Source organism: Carcharodon carcharias, chromosome 4 (genome assembly GCF_017639515.1).
Source record: "Carcharodon carcharias isolate sCarCar2 chromosome 4, sCarCar2.pri, whole genome shotgun sequence".
NCBI lineage: Eukaryota > Metazoa > Chordata > Chondrichthyes > Lamniformes > Lamnidae > Carcharodon > Carcharodon carcharias.
In genome coordinates, this window is record NC_054470.1 from 25456842 (window position 1) to 25475356 (window position 18515).

At 39.7% G+C, this 18515-nt stretch overlaps 1 protein-coding gene across 7 annotated transcripts in view; it reads left to right on the forward strand.

Annotated features, from left to right (window-relative positions):
- Nucleotides 1-18515, forward strand: part of vps13a (vacuolar protein sorting 13 homolog A) — a 524014-nt gene that overhangs the window by 467837 nt on the left and 37662 nt on the right. For 6 of the 7 annotated variants that reach the window (XM_041186720.1, XM_041186723.1, XM_041186721.1 and 3 more), the window contains one exon: nucleotides 6758-6872. In XM_041186720.1, the coding sequence (XP_041042654.1) occupies nucleotides 6758-6872 (115 nt within the window). Of the gene's footprint in view, nucleotides 1-6757; nucleotides 6873-7141; nucleotides 7651-18515 lie in introns of those variants that run through there. The other variant, XM_041186726.1, reaches the window with a different exon arrangement.

The window sequence follows — 18515 nt, forward strand, 5'->3', positions numbered from 1 at the left end:
CCTAAAAGGGCAACCAGATGGGTTTTTGTGAGAATCGGCAATGGTTTCATGGTCATCGTCAAACTTTTAATTCCAGCTATTTATTATTTCAAATTTCACCAACTGTCGTGGTGGGATTCGAACCCGGAATACTAGTCCAGAGACAATCCCACTATGCCACTGCCTCCCTATCTAATGTTGGACACTCTGTTTGGAGTTTTGCAAGCACAGGCTGGTTGGTTACGGACTGTACCTTGCCCATTGTGAACAGCGGCTGGGACATGCTGTTTGATATGATTCACCAGTCTTTGGAACATATGATCTACATACCTAGCATCACACAGGCAAATTCACATCCCACATTACATTACTCATTTGTGTGATAGACAAAATGTCTTTTTGGCTTGATGGCAGCATCCTGTTAGTGGTGAATACCACCCGTGTTGCTACTGCATAATAGCAGCGTGAAACATATAGCTTCGCCTGTTGCTCAAATTCAACTTTGCTCATTTCGACTGTAAAATAGTCATATTATTCACATTAATACTAGCACAATTTAGATCATGTATTCCAAGAATTTGGATAAGAATACACAAGGAACATCTTAGCTCATCTAGCCTGAGTAAACCTATGGTTCCCTCACCGCCTCACTCTCCATAGAAGTAGAGAGCTATTGCACAATTCAGCTCCCTTACTTTACATGTTGATCACACTCTTCCTTCCAGTAGTCAGTCCTTAAGTTGCCTTTTACTATTTTGGTCATGTGCCCCAATTTCCTACTGTCACAGCCTAATTTGAAGTTGCTTACAAGATTTTTTTTCTATGCCACTTACTAGCTTACTCTCCCACAAAGGGTCGCCGTCCACTCCTTTGACTCTATTATGTAGCTTCGCTTGTTTTTCCCTGCTAAATCTGTTATTATATGTTTGCGAATTGTGCATAGACAAACAAACAAAGTTAATGCTAAACTATTTTGACTCCTTGACAACCTTGTAATGTAATCAGTATGACCCAAAGTATCCTTTCATCTCAGAAGTATGAGCATTGTTTTTAATCAGTATTCACAAATATTTTATAAGAAAATATCCGTAAAGCCATTTATGTCATTGGTAAAATTCTAGTAGGTAAGCTTGTAACTCAAAACTTTGTTCAGAAGCTTTCTGCACATTTTTCAAACTTCGTCCAAAGATTCAGGAAATCTGAAAAATAGCACTCTAACAACGTGCCACTATTTTCAGAATAAAGATCCAAATAATTCTGGAAAATAATATAATTGGCTACTCCTTCCTATATAGCTATTTTTAAACTAGCATCATTTTAGTTGCCATTCTGGGGCACTGGCATCTGTGAGACAACATTTACACTTCTAAATATGTCTCCCCATCCTGTTGTACACCCAATTTTTCAAGGATCTGCATATCTGCCACTGGGATAAGGGAGCCAGATGTAGCAGTATAAAAATTACACCCTTCAGATGAGCAGAGTTCATTTGATTATACTGATATCAAGTGTTGAAGGTTGAGAGAATGAAAAATTCAGCATAAGCTACTACCCCCCCACCCCCACCTTAAACCAGCTTATATTTCACCCCTCCTAATATTACTCAGTTCTGTTGAAGGGTCATGAGGACTCGAAACGTCAAGTCTTTTCTTCTCCGCTGATGCTGCCGGACCTGCTGAGTATTTCCAGGTAATTCTGTTTTTGGTTTGGATTTCCGGCAACTGCAGTTTTTTGTTTTTATCTCTTGGTTTCTCTGCACCTTTCTTTGAAGATTGACTGGCTGCCAGAAAACAGAATGTATGCATAAATGGATCTTTTTCTGATTGGCAGGATGTGACAAGTGGAGTCCCACAGGGGTCTGTACTGGGCCTCAACTTTTTACAATTTATATCAATGACTTAGATGAGGGAAGCTAAATTTGCAGATGACACAAAGATAGGTGGGAAAGTATGTTGTGAAGAAGATGTAAGGAAATTGCAGATCGATATAGGCAAAAATCTGGCAGATGGATTATAAATGTCAGAAAATGTGAATTTGTTCACTTTGACAGAATAAAAAAGCTGACTATTACTTAAACAGAGAACGGCTGCAGAATTCTGAGCTGCAGTGATCTAGGTGTTCTAGTGCATAAGTCACAAAAAGTTAGTATGCAGGTAAAGCAAATAATTAAGAAGGCTAATGGAATGCTATCCTTTATTACAAGAGGGATTGAACATAAAAGTAAGGATGTTATGCTGCAGTTATACAGGGCATTAGTGAGACCACATCTTGAATATTTTGTGCAGTTTTGGTCTCCTTATTTAAGGATGTAAATGCATTGGAGGTGGTTCAGAAGAGGTTTACTAGATTGATACCTGGAATGAGAGGGTTGTCTTATGAGGAAACGTTAGACAGACTGGATTTGTTTCCACTGGAGTTTAGAAGAGTGAAGGGTAACTTGATTAAAGTATGAAAGATCCTGAACAGTATTGAGAAGGTGGATGTGGAAAAGATGTTTCTTCTGGTGTGTGAGTCCAGAACTAGAGGCACTGTTTTAAAATTAGGGATCGCTCTCTTTTAGAAGAGAGATGAAGAGAATTTTTTTCTGACGATTGTGTGACTTTGGAACACACTGCCTCCGATGGCATTGGAGGTGGGGTCATTGAATATTTTTAAAACAGAGGTAGATAGATTCTTAGGTAATGGAATCAAAAGTTAAGTGGGAGTAGATGGGAATGTGGAATTCAGATTCTACAAACAGATTAACCATGATCTTATTGAATGACAGCAGGCTTAAGGGGCTGAATGGCCTCTCCTGTTCCTATTTCATATGATCGCATGAGCTCTCAGACACTGCCTGGGAAGGTGCTATTGATTGAGTTTTTGTAAATACACAGAATGGGGCTGTAAATTCACAAGTCATGTTGTCCCCAGCATACCTATCAAGGGAGGGCACCCTACCCACTGTCAAACTTTCTAAACACTTGAGGCACTTCTTCATCGGTGCAGAAATTACTTAAGTCACCTGACTGTCTGGCAGCATTGTCCACTTTTAAAATTCAAGTTGAAAAAGTCCACTGACCAGGGTGACCAACTCTCATGGAGATGGTTGAGGGACACTCTGGCATGATTATCAGTTAGAACAGGGGGTGGAGTGGTGCTAGGTTTGTCAGAGTGAGGGGATTGGGAGGGCGAAGGGTGTTACTCAATAAGAGGTTGTGGTGGAAGAATTAATCCAGAATTAATCCAGGCAGTTCTCTCCGTTAAAGCTGGTTTATTTCCAAGACAACTCCTCAGTGCTACTAACTTCCTAGTAGCTTCTACTCAAAGTGTTCCAGCTGTACCTTTTTATTCACACACGTACGCACACTGTGATCCGGTCTAGGGCCACTGTCAGAACTCATGCCGCGCTGTCTGGGGCTCCACATCATTACCTCGGTTTGCCAATTGATAGGCCATGTCTCCTGTCCTTCATCCTGCACATGTAGGCAATGTTTGTATGTACTAGTGGCCTTTCCTGCTCTCCCTGTGAAGGTGGCATCCCTCCACACACTGGTCCCTTCTGGCATGTATGTTACCTTTGTTCCTACTTTGAGTAATTGCCCTTTTGGATGAATAGCGTTGTCCTGTATCTCAGTATTACTTTGTTCATAGTCAGTCAACCCTGTCTCTGCCATTGTCTGCTCCTCATAACTGCTCAGTGTATGTGTGTTGGAAGTGCATGGTGCCTCCTCGCGTTCTATGTCCTGTTCAGAACCTGTAAAAGTATAGACAGGGTACATTCTTCACGGTTAATTGGTACTAACAGTTTGATTACTGTATTGCACAATTTTACTTTCCCATCACTCCCTATAACTTTTCCAGTTCCTTTCCACTCTTTCTGGCCTTCCCTTTCATAATATACCATGTCTCCTTGTCTAAACTGTATTCCTGATGGTCTTATGCAGTGCTGTAGGGCCTGCCGAATTTTCTCCAAAACCTCAGCCTTAATTAAAGCATTTCTGCTTGCAAAGTGTTCAGATGAGCAGAAAAAGTGGAGCTAATGCTAGTCCCTTCTAGAGCAGGGAGAGCATCTGACAACACCGAAGGTAACTTCAGATTTCTTCTGTACATCGACTGATACGGACTGTACCCCACCCCCCCAACCAACCATTTGCAGAGAGTTCTTTGAGTGCACCGCCTGTGCTAGCGCCATTTGCAATTTACAACCTGATTGATCAGCTAATATTTTATGTAACATGTCATCTATTACTGCATGGTTTCTTTCATAAAGACCACTACTAAACAGGCTCTCAGCTGCAGTGTGCATAACTATGATGTTTACATTTTCGTACATATCTCGAAATTCCTCATTGGCGAATTCCCCACCGTTATCTGTGAGGAAAGTCGTTGGTGTTCCTAATCCTGTTCCTACCCATTTCTCCATGACCTTATTGACAATGGTCCTTTTGTCTTTACTATGTATCACAATGGATAAGACTAAATCTGGTTGCCATATCTAAGAATCGTGATAAAAAAATACCCCCGTCCTTGTCCCAAACTTTCAAGTCCATTGCCACTGCATCGTTAAATTCCCTGGCTAGTGGCAAGCTCACAACAGGTTGCGGTGGTGTCCTGCGATATTTAAGGCAAATTCCACACTGAGCAGTGATTTGTTCAATAAGATCATCATATTCTTTATCCACCACTCCCGCATCTCGAAGCAGAGTCTTCAGTTTCTGTGGCGCTGGATGTGCAAACTATCTAATTTCCAAATGAACTTCTTTTTGTCCACCAAATTCTCATTCTCAGCAGTTAACAAAACTTCATGAACTTTGATGAGAAATCTCTGGCTTCCTTAGTGGCAAGCAATAATAGTCTGACCATGTAAAATGGAGATCCACATTTTTCCCCAAACACAACTGCTCCATCATTCTAGATATCTTGCATTATCTGAGCCTTCTTCATCGCATATCGACACATTAGCAGTATCTCACTAGAAACCACATTAGTACTGATAAACAGATTGCAAGGGAGTACCAGTTTGAAGGATGTTAATGTATTGTCACCTCCGAACTTGAAGCAGGTAGAGCTTTCATACTCCTTGACCTTCCGCCGATCTGCCGCATGGAGACACTCCAGATAGCAGTCCAGCCAGTCTATGCCGCATACCATAGAAGTGCAACCACTGTCCAGAACTGCACAGTTGAAGGAATCTACCATCAAGATACTTATCACTGGATTCAAACTGTGATCATTACAATTCCATCATGGCAGTCACCATCATAATTTTCAGTTTCAGATTAATCTTTCTCGTGGGTGACTTCAAAAACACAATTCCGTCGCTGTAGGCAGTTCATTGCGTAATGGTATTGGTATTCACACCGAAAATCATTCCCCGTGCATTTTTTGAGTTTAAACATCTACAATCACCATCCCAGACACGATTTTTGTCCATACTCTCAAATTGGCTAGGGTTACAACAAGTTTCAGACCTCGTGTCATTAACCTCATCTTTGTATTGGAACCTTCATCTATTTTTGGTTGACCGTGAAATTCAGTCACTATTGAATCCTCTATCCTTTGTTTTACAGCATAGTTGAATTTCAAGCTCAAATCGCTGTAGTCTCCTGTACCATTTATCAAAATCCATGATATATTCTTCCATGGTCTGATCATCCAATTTCCTAAACCTATCAAAGATCATACAAGCTTCATACACTTCCAATAACTCATCCTTTTTGTAGAACTTATCCAAAAATTGTATCAGACGGTTTAATCTCTCTTCTTGATCCAAATCATCCACTTTCCACTCTGAAAATACTTTACTCCTTATCTTACTTTTGGCTGGTAATGATAACGCCAAAGCCGTACCTTGCTTCTTTCCGGGGTATAGCAGTAACCCGGATCCACATATCAACTTCAGCCTTCCATTGCTGATAAGGTTCAGAGTCAGAAAAAAATTGGTGGATAGTCAAAACTTGCGATTTTGCACCATCCTTCTGCAACTTAAATTGTTAGTAACAGCACTTCTTTTCCCTCAGAGGACTGAGACAGAAAGCTTCATATACAGCAATTAATCAGCAAAGCTTAAAGTACATCCTCTGCTACCATGTTACTCACTATAAGAGGTTGTGATGGAAGAATTAATCCAGGCAAGTCCCTTGGTTAAAGCTGGTTTGTTTCCAAGACAACTCCTCAACGCTACTAACTTCCTAGTAGCTTCCACCCAAAGTGTTCCAGCTGTACCTTTTTATTTTATTCAGTTGGGATAATTAATGCCCATCACCTGTTTAACTACCAGTTGGTTTTAACAAGATGATTGCCATATTTACAAAGGCTAGATAAAATTAGGGGAAAAACAGTGTCCCAACATCATTTAACATGGGACAGTGGCCTCAAATACAGGACAATCGTATAAAATTAAGGATCGGTGTTTCCCTGACGTTGACGGCAGTCTGTACCTTGAAAGTTAGAAATATAATATCCTTAGTGGGCATGACAATCCAATTCTTCTTAATATGAATTGGCTTTAAGTTGGGTTTCACTATTGCAGAAATTTCTTGTAAGAAGGACAATATATTACATTCATTATTGAAGTTTCTAAAGCAGCTTTCTTGCTGGTTCACCAAGTGAAGCATTAGGTATACTTTTCACACTGTGTGTCAGTAGTGTTCATCCTAATAACAGTCCCTGCAAATTGCACTTTATACATGGAATGAATGCAGTCAGCCAGAAATTTAAATACACTAGGAGATTTTTTTCACATTTAAAAATTGTATTTTTGTACGTTATTTAGATGTTTCCTCCTTTTTGATAGAGCTACAGAAACATCAGAAGATGTTGTGAGCCTTCGCCCACCTCGATTTATTCACGAAGATGGAGTAATTAGACCATATAGGTTGAGAGAGGGGATTGGCATGCAGATGTTACAGGTAATTGATTATAGTTACTTGGCTACATTACTGTACAAGGGCATTTTCTAATATTGAAAAGTAAACTTTACATTTCTAAATTCTTTTTACATATGAGGATTTCTTAGAACAGTGTTTCAGCACTGCTTGCTATATATACAATATGCACTCAGTATAACTGATATTGATGACAGTGTACTTAGAGAATTTTTCCAATGAAAGGCGGCACAGAAAACAACAGTGAAACTAACCAGTTATTTTACTTCTTTCCTTCTTTACCATGCTTGCAGAAAGGAAAGGCCTGCAAAGAATGGAATAGGTTGACAATGACCATGCTGATGATTAATCTGATCAAATTGCTGTATACCATCAATGCATGCATTCATAACAGCCCAGTTGTCTGCAGCCAATACCATCAGTGGTCCTGTTAGTGTCTTACTGTTCTATGATGTTTTTGTTTTTAGTTGAAAAATTGCATACTGGAAAAAACATAGGGATAGACAGAGAAACGGACAGCATACCTGTATTCTTGAACATTTCCAACTAAAATGCATGCAAGTTACACAAATCAAAGAAGGCTAAGAAGAGAATTTTGCAGAACATATTCTTAGTGTAGGACATTGTTCCCCTGGTGTTTGTTTACTCTCACTTTTGCAGTTTTAATTTGGTTCATTCTCATGTCTTCTTGCTGTTTCTAATTCTGTGTTAAGTGTTGTAGTTTGTATTTAATAAGAATTGCATACAAAACTCCAGGTAATTGTACAATTGTGAAGATACTGTAATAAAAGTTTTGTCCAATTTTTATAGTTCCATTCATGTCACTCATCGCACTACTTTTCCCTGTTCAACTCCTACATGGTTGCTTTTCAATTCACACTAGTACTGCAACTAATAAAATCATAACATGCACAAAAATGGCTTTTTATAATTTTTGCTTAGGCATATATTAAAGTATGAACCTAAAACTGTTTTCACTACTCCTATGTTCTATCATTTCATGACAAATTCACTATCTTTTAAGAAAGTGTGGTCAGTTTTAAAAAGAGAATATTCCATTATCCTAGTGTATTATTGTTATGAGGAAGTACTCTACATAAAGTGAACTATAACTTCAGATTGACCTAGAAACTGATTTTGAGCCATCGAGCCCTGAGAAACGTGCATAGTGTGCTTTCCGAGGTTCTAAAAGCACTGGGTCAGGTATCGAGCTGACTTGAACAGATGGCTTCGGTTGCACTGAGTTTAGCCAATTCAGGATTTAAGGAAGTTAGTGGAAGGGAGGGTGGAAGATGCTGGTGGTCAAAGAAACAGATAGGAATTGATGTTGACATCAGTACAACAGCCATGAATGAATCTCAATATGGTGGGTCTCTATGGAGTAAGAGTTTTTTTTTAAAATAGCATTAATCAATTTCCTTTAATCTATTTTTTTCTTCTGGAAGAAACATGCCCCCAGGTTTTGAAGGGGAAACCTTAAAAAAATAACAATATCAAACTTTGGCGCTTCCTTGGTAACAATGGAAAAAATGTTAATATTTATGAACTATTGCTTTCCTCATTTTTAGGATAATAGTTTTAAATATAGCATTTAACTGTCGTCTGTGATTTGATATATCACTTGTACACTAGCTTTTAACCAAATAAAACTCATAATTTAATCTCATATGTTTTAAGTGACCTAGTCCTAGATAAAAGACAATAGAATTTTTATGTTTTTTTTATACAGAAATCCAAGACTGGTTTAAGATCACTGCACCCCAAGTCTATAAGAAATGATCTTGATTGATCATGTTTTAAGACACTTAAATTAATTACTTAGGTTCTAGAATGCACTGCCTGAAAGGGTGCTGGAAGCAAATTCAGTAGTAATTTCCAAAAGGAATTTGGATATGTACTTGAATTGGAAAATTTGCTAAACTATTAGAAAAATGTTGCAGAGTGGAACTAGTTGGATCGTTGTTTCACGGGACTGAGTGGGCTCCTTTTCTGCTGTAAGATACTTTCTCACATGAACTGTCTATCACCAACTATTGCATTTGAGAACCATTAGGATCCCCACCTTACAAGTAGCAGATATTTGTATTCTTTACTAAAACAAATAGAAAACAAGTTTTACTCGCTAGTCAGCAAAAACTATTAACGAAGAAACACTTGATACATTCTCTGGCATTGCAGGAATGCTTTCTAGTGTATCTAATGAAATCAGTGGCTCTAGGGAATAGTTAGTTGTCTATATCCGAAAAGTATTATGAAATGAACATTACACAGTTTACTCAATAGTTAGAGTTATTGACGATGCTTCTCTTGTGTCCTATTCCACTGTTCCTCTGTCACTCAGTGATAGCAATCTCCCCTCGGAGTCAGAAAGTTGTGGGTTCATGTCTTGCTCAAGAGGCTGACACCCCCATGCAGTATTGAGGGAATGCTGCACTGTTGGAGATGCTATAACAGGTGGTGTGTTAAACTGAAACCCATTTGTCACCCCAAGTGGATACAAAAGAACCTGTCACAGTATTAAAACAAAAGCAGGATGTCTTGGCCAGCATTTATTTTCCAGCTTACATCACTAAAAACGAATTATCTGGTCTTTGCCTTAGCTTCAATATCAAAAGAGCATTCTTTATTTATACCAGTGTGTATTTTCCATTTCCTGTGTTGACAATTCATGTGCATGTATAACCTCTCTCTCTCTCTCTCTCCTTTCTACTTTATGTCTGTGTAACTCCTATCTTTCTCTCTCCTCTCTGTGTCCTACATGCACATACACACACACACATACGCGCGTATGTGCTTCTACCTCTCATTTCTCTCTCCAGTCATTCTTGCTTCTATCTGTGCGTACTTCCCTTGCACTCCCTTGCTCTTATCTCTGGCTCAGACTCACTTTTTGTCTGATTATTTTTTTTATTCATTCATGGGATGTGGGCTTCGTTGGCTAGGCCAGCATTTATTGCCCATCCCTAATTGCAGTTGAGGAGATGGTGATGAGCTGCCTTCTTGAACTGCTGCAGTCTCTATGGCGTAGGTACACACACAGCGCTGTTAGGGAGGAAGTTCCAGGATTTTGATCCAGCGAGAGTGAAGGAACAGCGATATATTTCCAAGTCAGGATGATGTGTGGCTTGGAGGGGAACTTCCAGGTGGTGGTGTACCCATCTACCTGCTGCCCTTGTCCTTCTAGATGGTAGTGGTCATTGATTTGGAAGGTACTCTCTAAGGAGTCTTGGTGAGTTCCTGCAGTGCATTTTGTAGATGGTACACACAGCTGCCACCATGCATCGGTAGTGGAGGGAGTGAATGTTTGTGGATGAGGTGTTCATCAAGCAGGCTGCTTTGTCCTGGACGGTGTCAAGCTTCTTGAATGTTGTTGGAGCTGCACTCATCAGGGCAAGTGGGGAGTAATCCATCACACTCCTGATTTGTGCCTTATAGTGAGGATGTCAGTTACTTGAAGCAGGATTCCTAGCCTCTGATCTGCTCTTGTAGTCACAGTATTTATATGGCTAGTTCAGTTTCTGATTATGCCTAGTATGAAGTGCCTTGGGACATTACTATGTTAAAGGTGCTATATAAATTGTTGTCTCTTTCTGTCATATCTATTTCTATCTTTCAAATTCTGTACTTGTCTGCTCCTTTCAATCTTTGTTCGCACCTGTCCATCAGATAAAGCAAATTACAGAAAATATAAATTGTTATGCTGAACAGTACGATCTGTTGGTGTCAATAGATGTTTACATTGAGATGACAGAAGCAGAGATTGGACCTAATCAAAAAAAGGTTGGAATTATTAGACCAAATATTTATAAAATTTCCAATGTCACTGTGAATGCTCATTTTTTATTTATTCATAGGATGTGGGTGTGACTAGCAAGGCCAGCATTTACTGGCCATCACCATTTGCCCTTGAGAAGTTGGTGGTGAGCTACCTCAAACGTTGCGTCAGTGTGGTAAAGGTAGCCCACAGTGTTGTTAAGACAGGAAGTTTCAGGATTTTGACTCGGTGACAATGAAGGAATAGCAAAATATTCCAGTCAGGATGGTATGTAACTTGGAGGAGAACTTGTTTTCCCACGCACCTACTGCCCTTGACTTTCTAGGCATTAGATGTTGCAGGTTTAGGAAATGCTGTCACTGAAGCATTGGTGAATTACGCGGTGCATCTTGTAGATGGTATGTAATGCAGACATTATGTGCCAGTGGTGGAGGAAGTGATGTTTAAGTGATAGAAGGGGTGCCAATCAAGCATGCTGTTTTGTCCAGCAAATTGTGAAACTTCAGCAGTATTGTTGGAGCTGCAGGCAAATAGAGTGTGTTCCATCACGCTTGCAGATGGTGGAAATGCTTTGGGGAGTCAGGAGGTGTGTCATTTGCCACAGAATACCCCTGACTTGCCCTTGTAGCTGCAGCATTTATCTGGCTGGACCAGTTAAGTTTCCTGACATTGGTGACGCACAAGATATTGATGGTGGGGGAATTCAGTGATGGTAATGCCATTGGGTGAGAAGTGGAGATGGTTATACTTTCTCCTGTTGGAGATAGTCAGTGCCTGGCATATGTGTGGCACTTACCAGAACAAGCTTGAATGATGTTCAGTTCTTGCTGCATGCAGGCACTTACTTCTTCATTTTCTTAGAAGTTGTGAATGGTGTTGAACACTATGTAATCATCAGCAAACATCTCCACTTCTGCTCTTAGTGTGGAGGGAAGGTCATTGAAGCTTATGAAGGTGGTTGGGCTAGAACACTGCCCTGAGGAATTCCTATAGCATTGTCTCAGAACTATGATGATTAACCCGCAACAACCATAACCATCTTCCTTTGGGCTAAGTATGATTTCGACCAGTGGAGAGTTTCCCCCTGATACCCATTGACTTCAATTTTACTAAGGCTCTTTGATGTTTCAATGTCAAGGGGATTCATTCCCTCTTCATCTCTGAATTGGGCCCATCTGTCCATGTTTGGACCAAATGAGGTCTGGAGCCAGTGATCCTGGGTCCAGTGAGCATGTTATTGGCAAATAAGTTTTACTCGATGGGACTATTAACAAAAACTTCCCCATCACTTTGCAGATGATTAAGAGTAGGCTGATTATTTAATTTCTAAATAAATTTAGGCACTCTGTAAACCAACCTAAATAATGCAGTTCCTTTGATTAATTCAATTGGAATTGTATTAAACAGTGAAGAAGATGGCAATAGAGGTCATAGACTGTTCAGAATGAAATTCAATGCGGAAAGGTGTAAAGTGATGCATTTTAATGGAAAGAATAAGGAAGGACAATACATGCTAAATGGTACAATTTTAAATGGGATGCAAAAAGAGAAAGGCCTGGAAGTTATTTGGACAGAAATCTTTGAAGGTGTCAGGGCAGGTTAACAAAACAGTTAATAAAGCAGAAGGGATCTTAGGCTTTATAAATAGGAGCAGATGTATCTCATTTGGCCCCTATGTCTTATGATCTTTTTAAAGGACAAAGGCCAAGAGGTTAAGCTAAACCTATATAAATCACTAGTTTGGCCCCAGCTGGAGAATTGTGTCCAATTCTAAGGCTTTGCAGCAGGTACAGAAGAAGTCATATAGACTCAAGACGTTAACTCGGTTTCTCTCTCCACAGATGCTGCCAGACCTGCTGAATTTTTCCAGCAATTTTGTTTTTAGTACAGAAAAGATTTACTAGATTAGTTAAGTACATGAAGGAGAAAAAATTGCATGATTGTGGGGGAAGGGCAGGGAAGTGGAACTTACTGGATTGCTCTTTTAAAGAGCCAGAGCAGACTTAATGGACCAATTGGCCTTTTTCTGTGCTGTATTTTCTATGATAGGATTTAAAATAAAATTCACATTTTTAACTGTATCAAGCAATTGTACAAAATTTGAGAACATGGATATCTATTGCCTCACTCTGATACTGAATGTTTTGAAGTGGGGATCTTTTTGTGTTGGCTGTGGCTCAGTTGCTGTAACTCTTGCCTCTGAATCAGAAGGTTGAGGATTCAAGTCTTATTCCAGGACCTGAGCACAAAAATACAGGCATTCCAGTGCAGTACTAAGAATGCTGCATTGTTAGAGGTGCTGTCTTTCAGATGAGACGTCTGCTCTCTCAGGTGGACATGACACTAGTTTTAAGATTAGGGTGATTATACTCAGTTATGGCCAATATTTATCCCTCAACATTACAAAAATAAATTATCTCGTCATTTATCACATTGCTGTTTGTGGGAACTTGCTGTGCACAAATTGGTTACTGCATTTCCTGCATTACAACAGTAAATATACTTGAAACAAAAGTACTTTATTGACTGTAAAGTGCTTTGGTACATCTTGTGATTATGTAAGTCTTTTCCTTTCAAAATTAAAAGAAAATTCTGATTACCTTTTTCTCTCCTGAGTTTGTGTCAGGACCTTATTGGTACATTTATTGTTGTTCCAATTGTGTTATTAAATAAAAGCAGTTGAATTGATTCACAGCCTTAGTATATTGAAGCCCTTGATTATTGAAAACTTGAATTTTGACTTTTACTCGCCATGGGCTGTTGGTACAATACATTAAATACACTTAAAACTGCACCTCTGCAGACGGTATATTGGATGTCATTTCAAATTTATCTGACTGAAGAGCTTTTTACACATGTACAAAATCCCATTGTGTAATTTCATTGCACACACACAAAAATGAAAACAAGGAAAATTAGCTGGTCAAAGAAATTGTTACAATAGACAATAAACAAACACATTTTGATTAAATGAACTGATTCAACTTATGCAAAGCCAAGCAGTAACATGTATGTGTTAACTTCGACAGAAGTTCTTGTACATCATACTTCATCTCATCCACGAGAGTATTTCCTGATGTGTTTAGAATTGCATTATGTTTAAAAAAACCACTGGCAAATATTTTGTAACTGAAATTAATAATGAGCACCTCATCAAAGTGAACGGTTAGCAAAAATTCTTGCTTAGTCTGCTTGTCAACACTGTAGTGAAGCCCAATCAATTAACATTTCTTCCTTTTAGTTTTTGTTTTGCCCACAAGGTTATTTTTGATAACTGCCTTTCCAACAACCAAAAGCGCATTAAAAGATCAACGGTTTTTATGCTGAAATAAGATGTATAACTACTACACGACTTAAACTGAGTATATAGGGCACAATTTCAAAAGTCATAGATAACAGAAAACTCGGAACTATAGAGAACTGTGAGGAGGCTAGTGATTAACTTCTAGAAGAAAAAGGCAGGCTAGTGAAATGAACAAATGTGTGGCAGATGAAATTTAATACAAGTTCAAAGTGATTCTTTTTTGTAGGAAGAACAAAGAGACAATATAAAATGAAGAGTACAATTTTAAACAGGGCGCAAGGACAAAGAACTGAGGGTATATGTACACAAATCATTGAAAATGGCAGGACAGTTTGAGAAATTGGTTAATTAGGCATATGGGATCATGGGCTTGATAACTGGGGCATAGAGGATGCAAGCAAGGAACTTATGGACCTTTATAAAATGCTGGTTTATTGGAATATTGTGTCCAATTCTGGGCACTGCACTTTAGGAAGGATGTGAAGGCTTTAGGGAGGGTGCAGAAAGGATTTACAAGAATGGTTCCAAGGATAAGGGACTTCAGTTACACAGTTTGGAGAAGACTTGGTTGTTCTCCTTAGAGAATGATAGGAAAGGTTAAGAGGAGATTTGATAGAGGTGTTCAAAATCATTTAGAGGACTGGACAGAGAATGCCTCCATTGGAGGAAGTGTTAAGAACCAGCAATGCAGATTTAAAGTGATTGATTGGCAAAAGAATAAAAGGTGATATGAAAACCTTTTTACGCAGTGAGTGGTTACAATTTTCAATGCACTGTCTGAAAGAGTGGTGGAGGCAGGTTCAATTGTTGCCTTCAAAAGGGAATTGGATAAGCACCTGAAGAGGAAAAGAAATTGAAAGCTACGGGGAAAGGGCAGGGAATCGGACTAGGTAAATAGTGATTGCAGAGAGCTGGCATAGGCTCGATGGGCTAAATGGCCTCCTGTGCTGTAACTATCCTATGATTCTATTAATTAGATAGACTTTGAGAGTGTTTGTATTCTAAATTACCTCATTTGTTCATATTGTTAGTACCTCCAGTATTTCTGAGTTTGAGTGGTAGTGAACCTCCAGAACTCAGTCAAATGTTGCTTTGATATCAAGGACAGTCACTCTCAGCTCGCCTTTGGAATTTAGCTTTTGTGTACCTGTTTGTACCAAGTTTGGAAAAAAGTGTTCCTGGCAGAATCCAGAGTGAGCATTGGTGAACAGGTTATTGGTGAGTAGGTGCAGATTGATGGCACTGTTGACAACTTCTTCCGCAACATTGTTGATGATTGTGAGTAGTTCAATAGGGCACTGATTAGCTGGGTTGGGTTAGTCCTGTGTTTGTAGACAGAAAATAGCTGGGTAATTTTCCACATTGTGAAGTAAGTATCAGTTTTGAAAGTGTATTGAAACACCTTGGTTAGGAACATGGTTAGTTCTGCAACACAAACCTACAAGCAGAATGTTGATGGGGGTCATACCTTTGCTGTATTCAGTGTATGCATTTCTTGGTGACACTTGCAGTGAGCAAATTGGCTGTAAGCTGGTGTGTGATGATGGAGACCTCAGAAGGAGTCCAAGTAGCATCATCTATTTGGCGCTTCTGGCTAAAGATAGTTGCATTCACTTTCTCCTTTACATCCACTTGCTGGATTTTGCTATTATATGAGGACTGGGTTATACATGGAGCTTCGTGCTCCAGATAATTGTTTAATTATCCACCATTGGTTACAAGTGGATGTGGCAGGCTTGTAGACCTTCAACCTGGTTGCTGGTTGTTAGATCCTTGAAGAAACATGGTCTATCCTATGTCTGTTCCACACCATACTCTTGGTTAACTCAACTGCTCGTTAGCTCTGTCTGTACCATGATGGTATTCTTAGTTTAACATACACATAGTCTGTGGTGCAGCTTCACCAGGTTTGCAACTAATTTCCTTTATGCCTGGTGCTGTTCTTGGAATGTTTTTCTACTCTCTTTAGTGCATCAGTATTGGTCACCTGGGTTACTAGTGATAAAGGAATGAGAGATATGCCAGGCAATGAGATTACTGATTGAAGCTGTACATATTTTTACTATTGTGGTAATGACCCACAGTACCTTTAGAATGCTAGTTTTAAGCTACTAGATATGTTAATTTAATACCACTTAGCACTGTGCTAACACCAGACAGCACAATGCCGTGTCCTCAAAGCATTGTACAAGAAGGTAGGGAGGAGGAGAGAGAGATAGGGCTTTGGATTAACATCCCAACAAAAAGATGGCACCTCCAACAGTGTAGTGCATGATAAGCAGTGCACTAGAATGCCAGCATAAATTTTTGTGTTCCTGTCTTTGAAGTGTGACTTAAATTCACAACCTTCAGACTCAATGTTACCAACTGAGCCACAGCTGATTGTTCGCATCAACACTGTCATAGACAAACCTCATCACAGGATCAGGTCAAGTAGATTGTTCCTTCCGGCCAGCTTGTTCAATGGCAGTACAACAGAGCCACTGTTGATGACGAAAATTGAAGTCTTCACACCCAAACTATATTCTTACCCCTTGCTTCCTTCAATGACTCCTCCTAGTGGTATTGAAATGGAGGAGTACTGATTTATCACCTGAGAAAAGGCATTAGTGGTAATCAATAGGAGGTTTTGTTGCTTGTGTTTAACCTGAAGTTATGAGACTTAATGGGATGTGGTCAATATTAATGATTCCCAGGCCAACCTAGCCACCCCAACTGTACAATACCATGCCCCTATCTCTGCTTGGTCTATCCTGCCAGTGGAGCAGGACATTCCCACGGACGGTGATGAAAGGAATCTGCGATGTTAGCTGATAGGTTTGACTCTGGATATGATTTTGTTAGGCTGTTGCTGGATTAGTCTATGGGATAGTTCTCCTAACTTTGACAACATTCCCTGAATAATAGTGAGGTGACTTTGCAGGATCCAATGAGCTGGTGTGTCATTGTCACATCCTGATTTGCTGCTTAGGATGCAGCCAAGTGCTCCAAGTTTGTTGGTCTTTGTAGCAGTTTAATACAACTGAGTGGTTTTCCAGGTCACTTTGGAGGGTACTTGAGAGTTAACCAAGAGTGGAACAGACAAAAGTTAGACCATGTAAGGATAGTGTGCTTCTTTAATGAATCTGCTGGTTTTTAAATATAGTTTGACAGGTTTCTGGTCCTTACTGATATCAGCTTTATATTCCATTTTTTAAAACTGATCGAACATCCATGGTGGAATTTGAACTTGCAACTCTGGATTATTAGTCCAGTATCATAATTACTGCACGACTGTCTTGTAATTACTGTGCAGTTGCACCTGCTGGGAACTCTGAAACTACCATGTTTCAAATACTCTGAAGCACTTATGCCTTTTAGCCATTAGATATGGAAGCGAGATGTGTTTGGTGGACACTCAGCCATATCTGTACAGAAGTCTGTTTATATTTGGCTAAGTTCAATCTGTTAACCAAAAGGAAATATATGAAACCAAAAGGAAATATATGAATCCTATCAAGCTCCTTCAGTGATTAAATTAGAAATGGGTATCATACGAGATATTGTTGAAAAAGCATAAGAATAACATGAAGGAGAAAATGGTGATTAAATTTATTCAATTTAAATAATGAACATAGCTTAACAACTAAGTAATAAAGTGATTCAGGGAAATTATCTGACTAAATAAGATAGGAAGAAACCCTACAAAGCTATCATTTGCAGTTCGTTTTAGTTTCCTGCACATATGGCAGTTATGGCTATATCCCCATCCTAACAATGCAAGGGCTTGATTTTGCCCCTGCTCTCCCCCCACTCCCTGCTCAAAAGGTGGGAATAGAGGCTGGGGGCCCCGAAAATACTGGCACCAGGCAGCAGTTCAATTTCAAGGTGCCAATCCCGGATATAGCAATGATCACCAGGGCAGAAGGAGGGCAGAACCAGAATCCTGCTGCTCTTCCAAGTGAGGCACACCAAACTAGTTAAGTTCATTAGTGTTAGTTGAACAGGAGGGTGGAATATTTAAAGGGATGGATGGATTTCAGAAGCTGTCAGTTTCTGAATAGCTGAGGTTCATTGGGGAGCAAGTCAAGGCTGCCCCAGGGCATTATCCTGGTGCCATAAGAGGATCCGTGGAGCAGAATAGATCTTGGCACTTGGTGAGTGGGCAGACTTGGTAAAGAGAGTGGACATTCAATGATCAGACAGTGAACAGAATAAGAAGAAGAGGGGCAAGGTTACCAATCACAATACGACGGCCACTTGTCTAAAAGGACACAAATGTCAGTTTTTGGGACCAATGGTGAAGGGGCAATATCCTCCACCGAATGGGTGGAACCCTGAGCATCCAGCTGGTATGAAAAGGAAATAAAGGGAAGAAGGCAATGGAGGCCAAACATTGAACACATGGTCTACTGTCAAAGATGAAGTTACCTGGAGAAGATCAAGACCCTCCACTGGGGACTGCGATGCTCCAGTCAGGTGGTCAATGACATATATGCCCTCACTGTCAAAGATCTTGCACTTTGTTGCATTGCTTGCCATGCCCTGCCAGCAGCCAAAAAAAGTCACTGTTGCTTTGAACAATTTCAATTCCAGCTCCTTCCAAGCT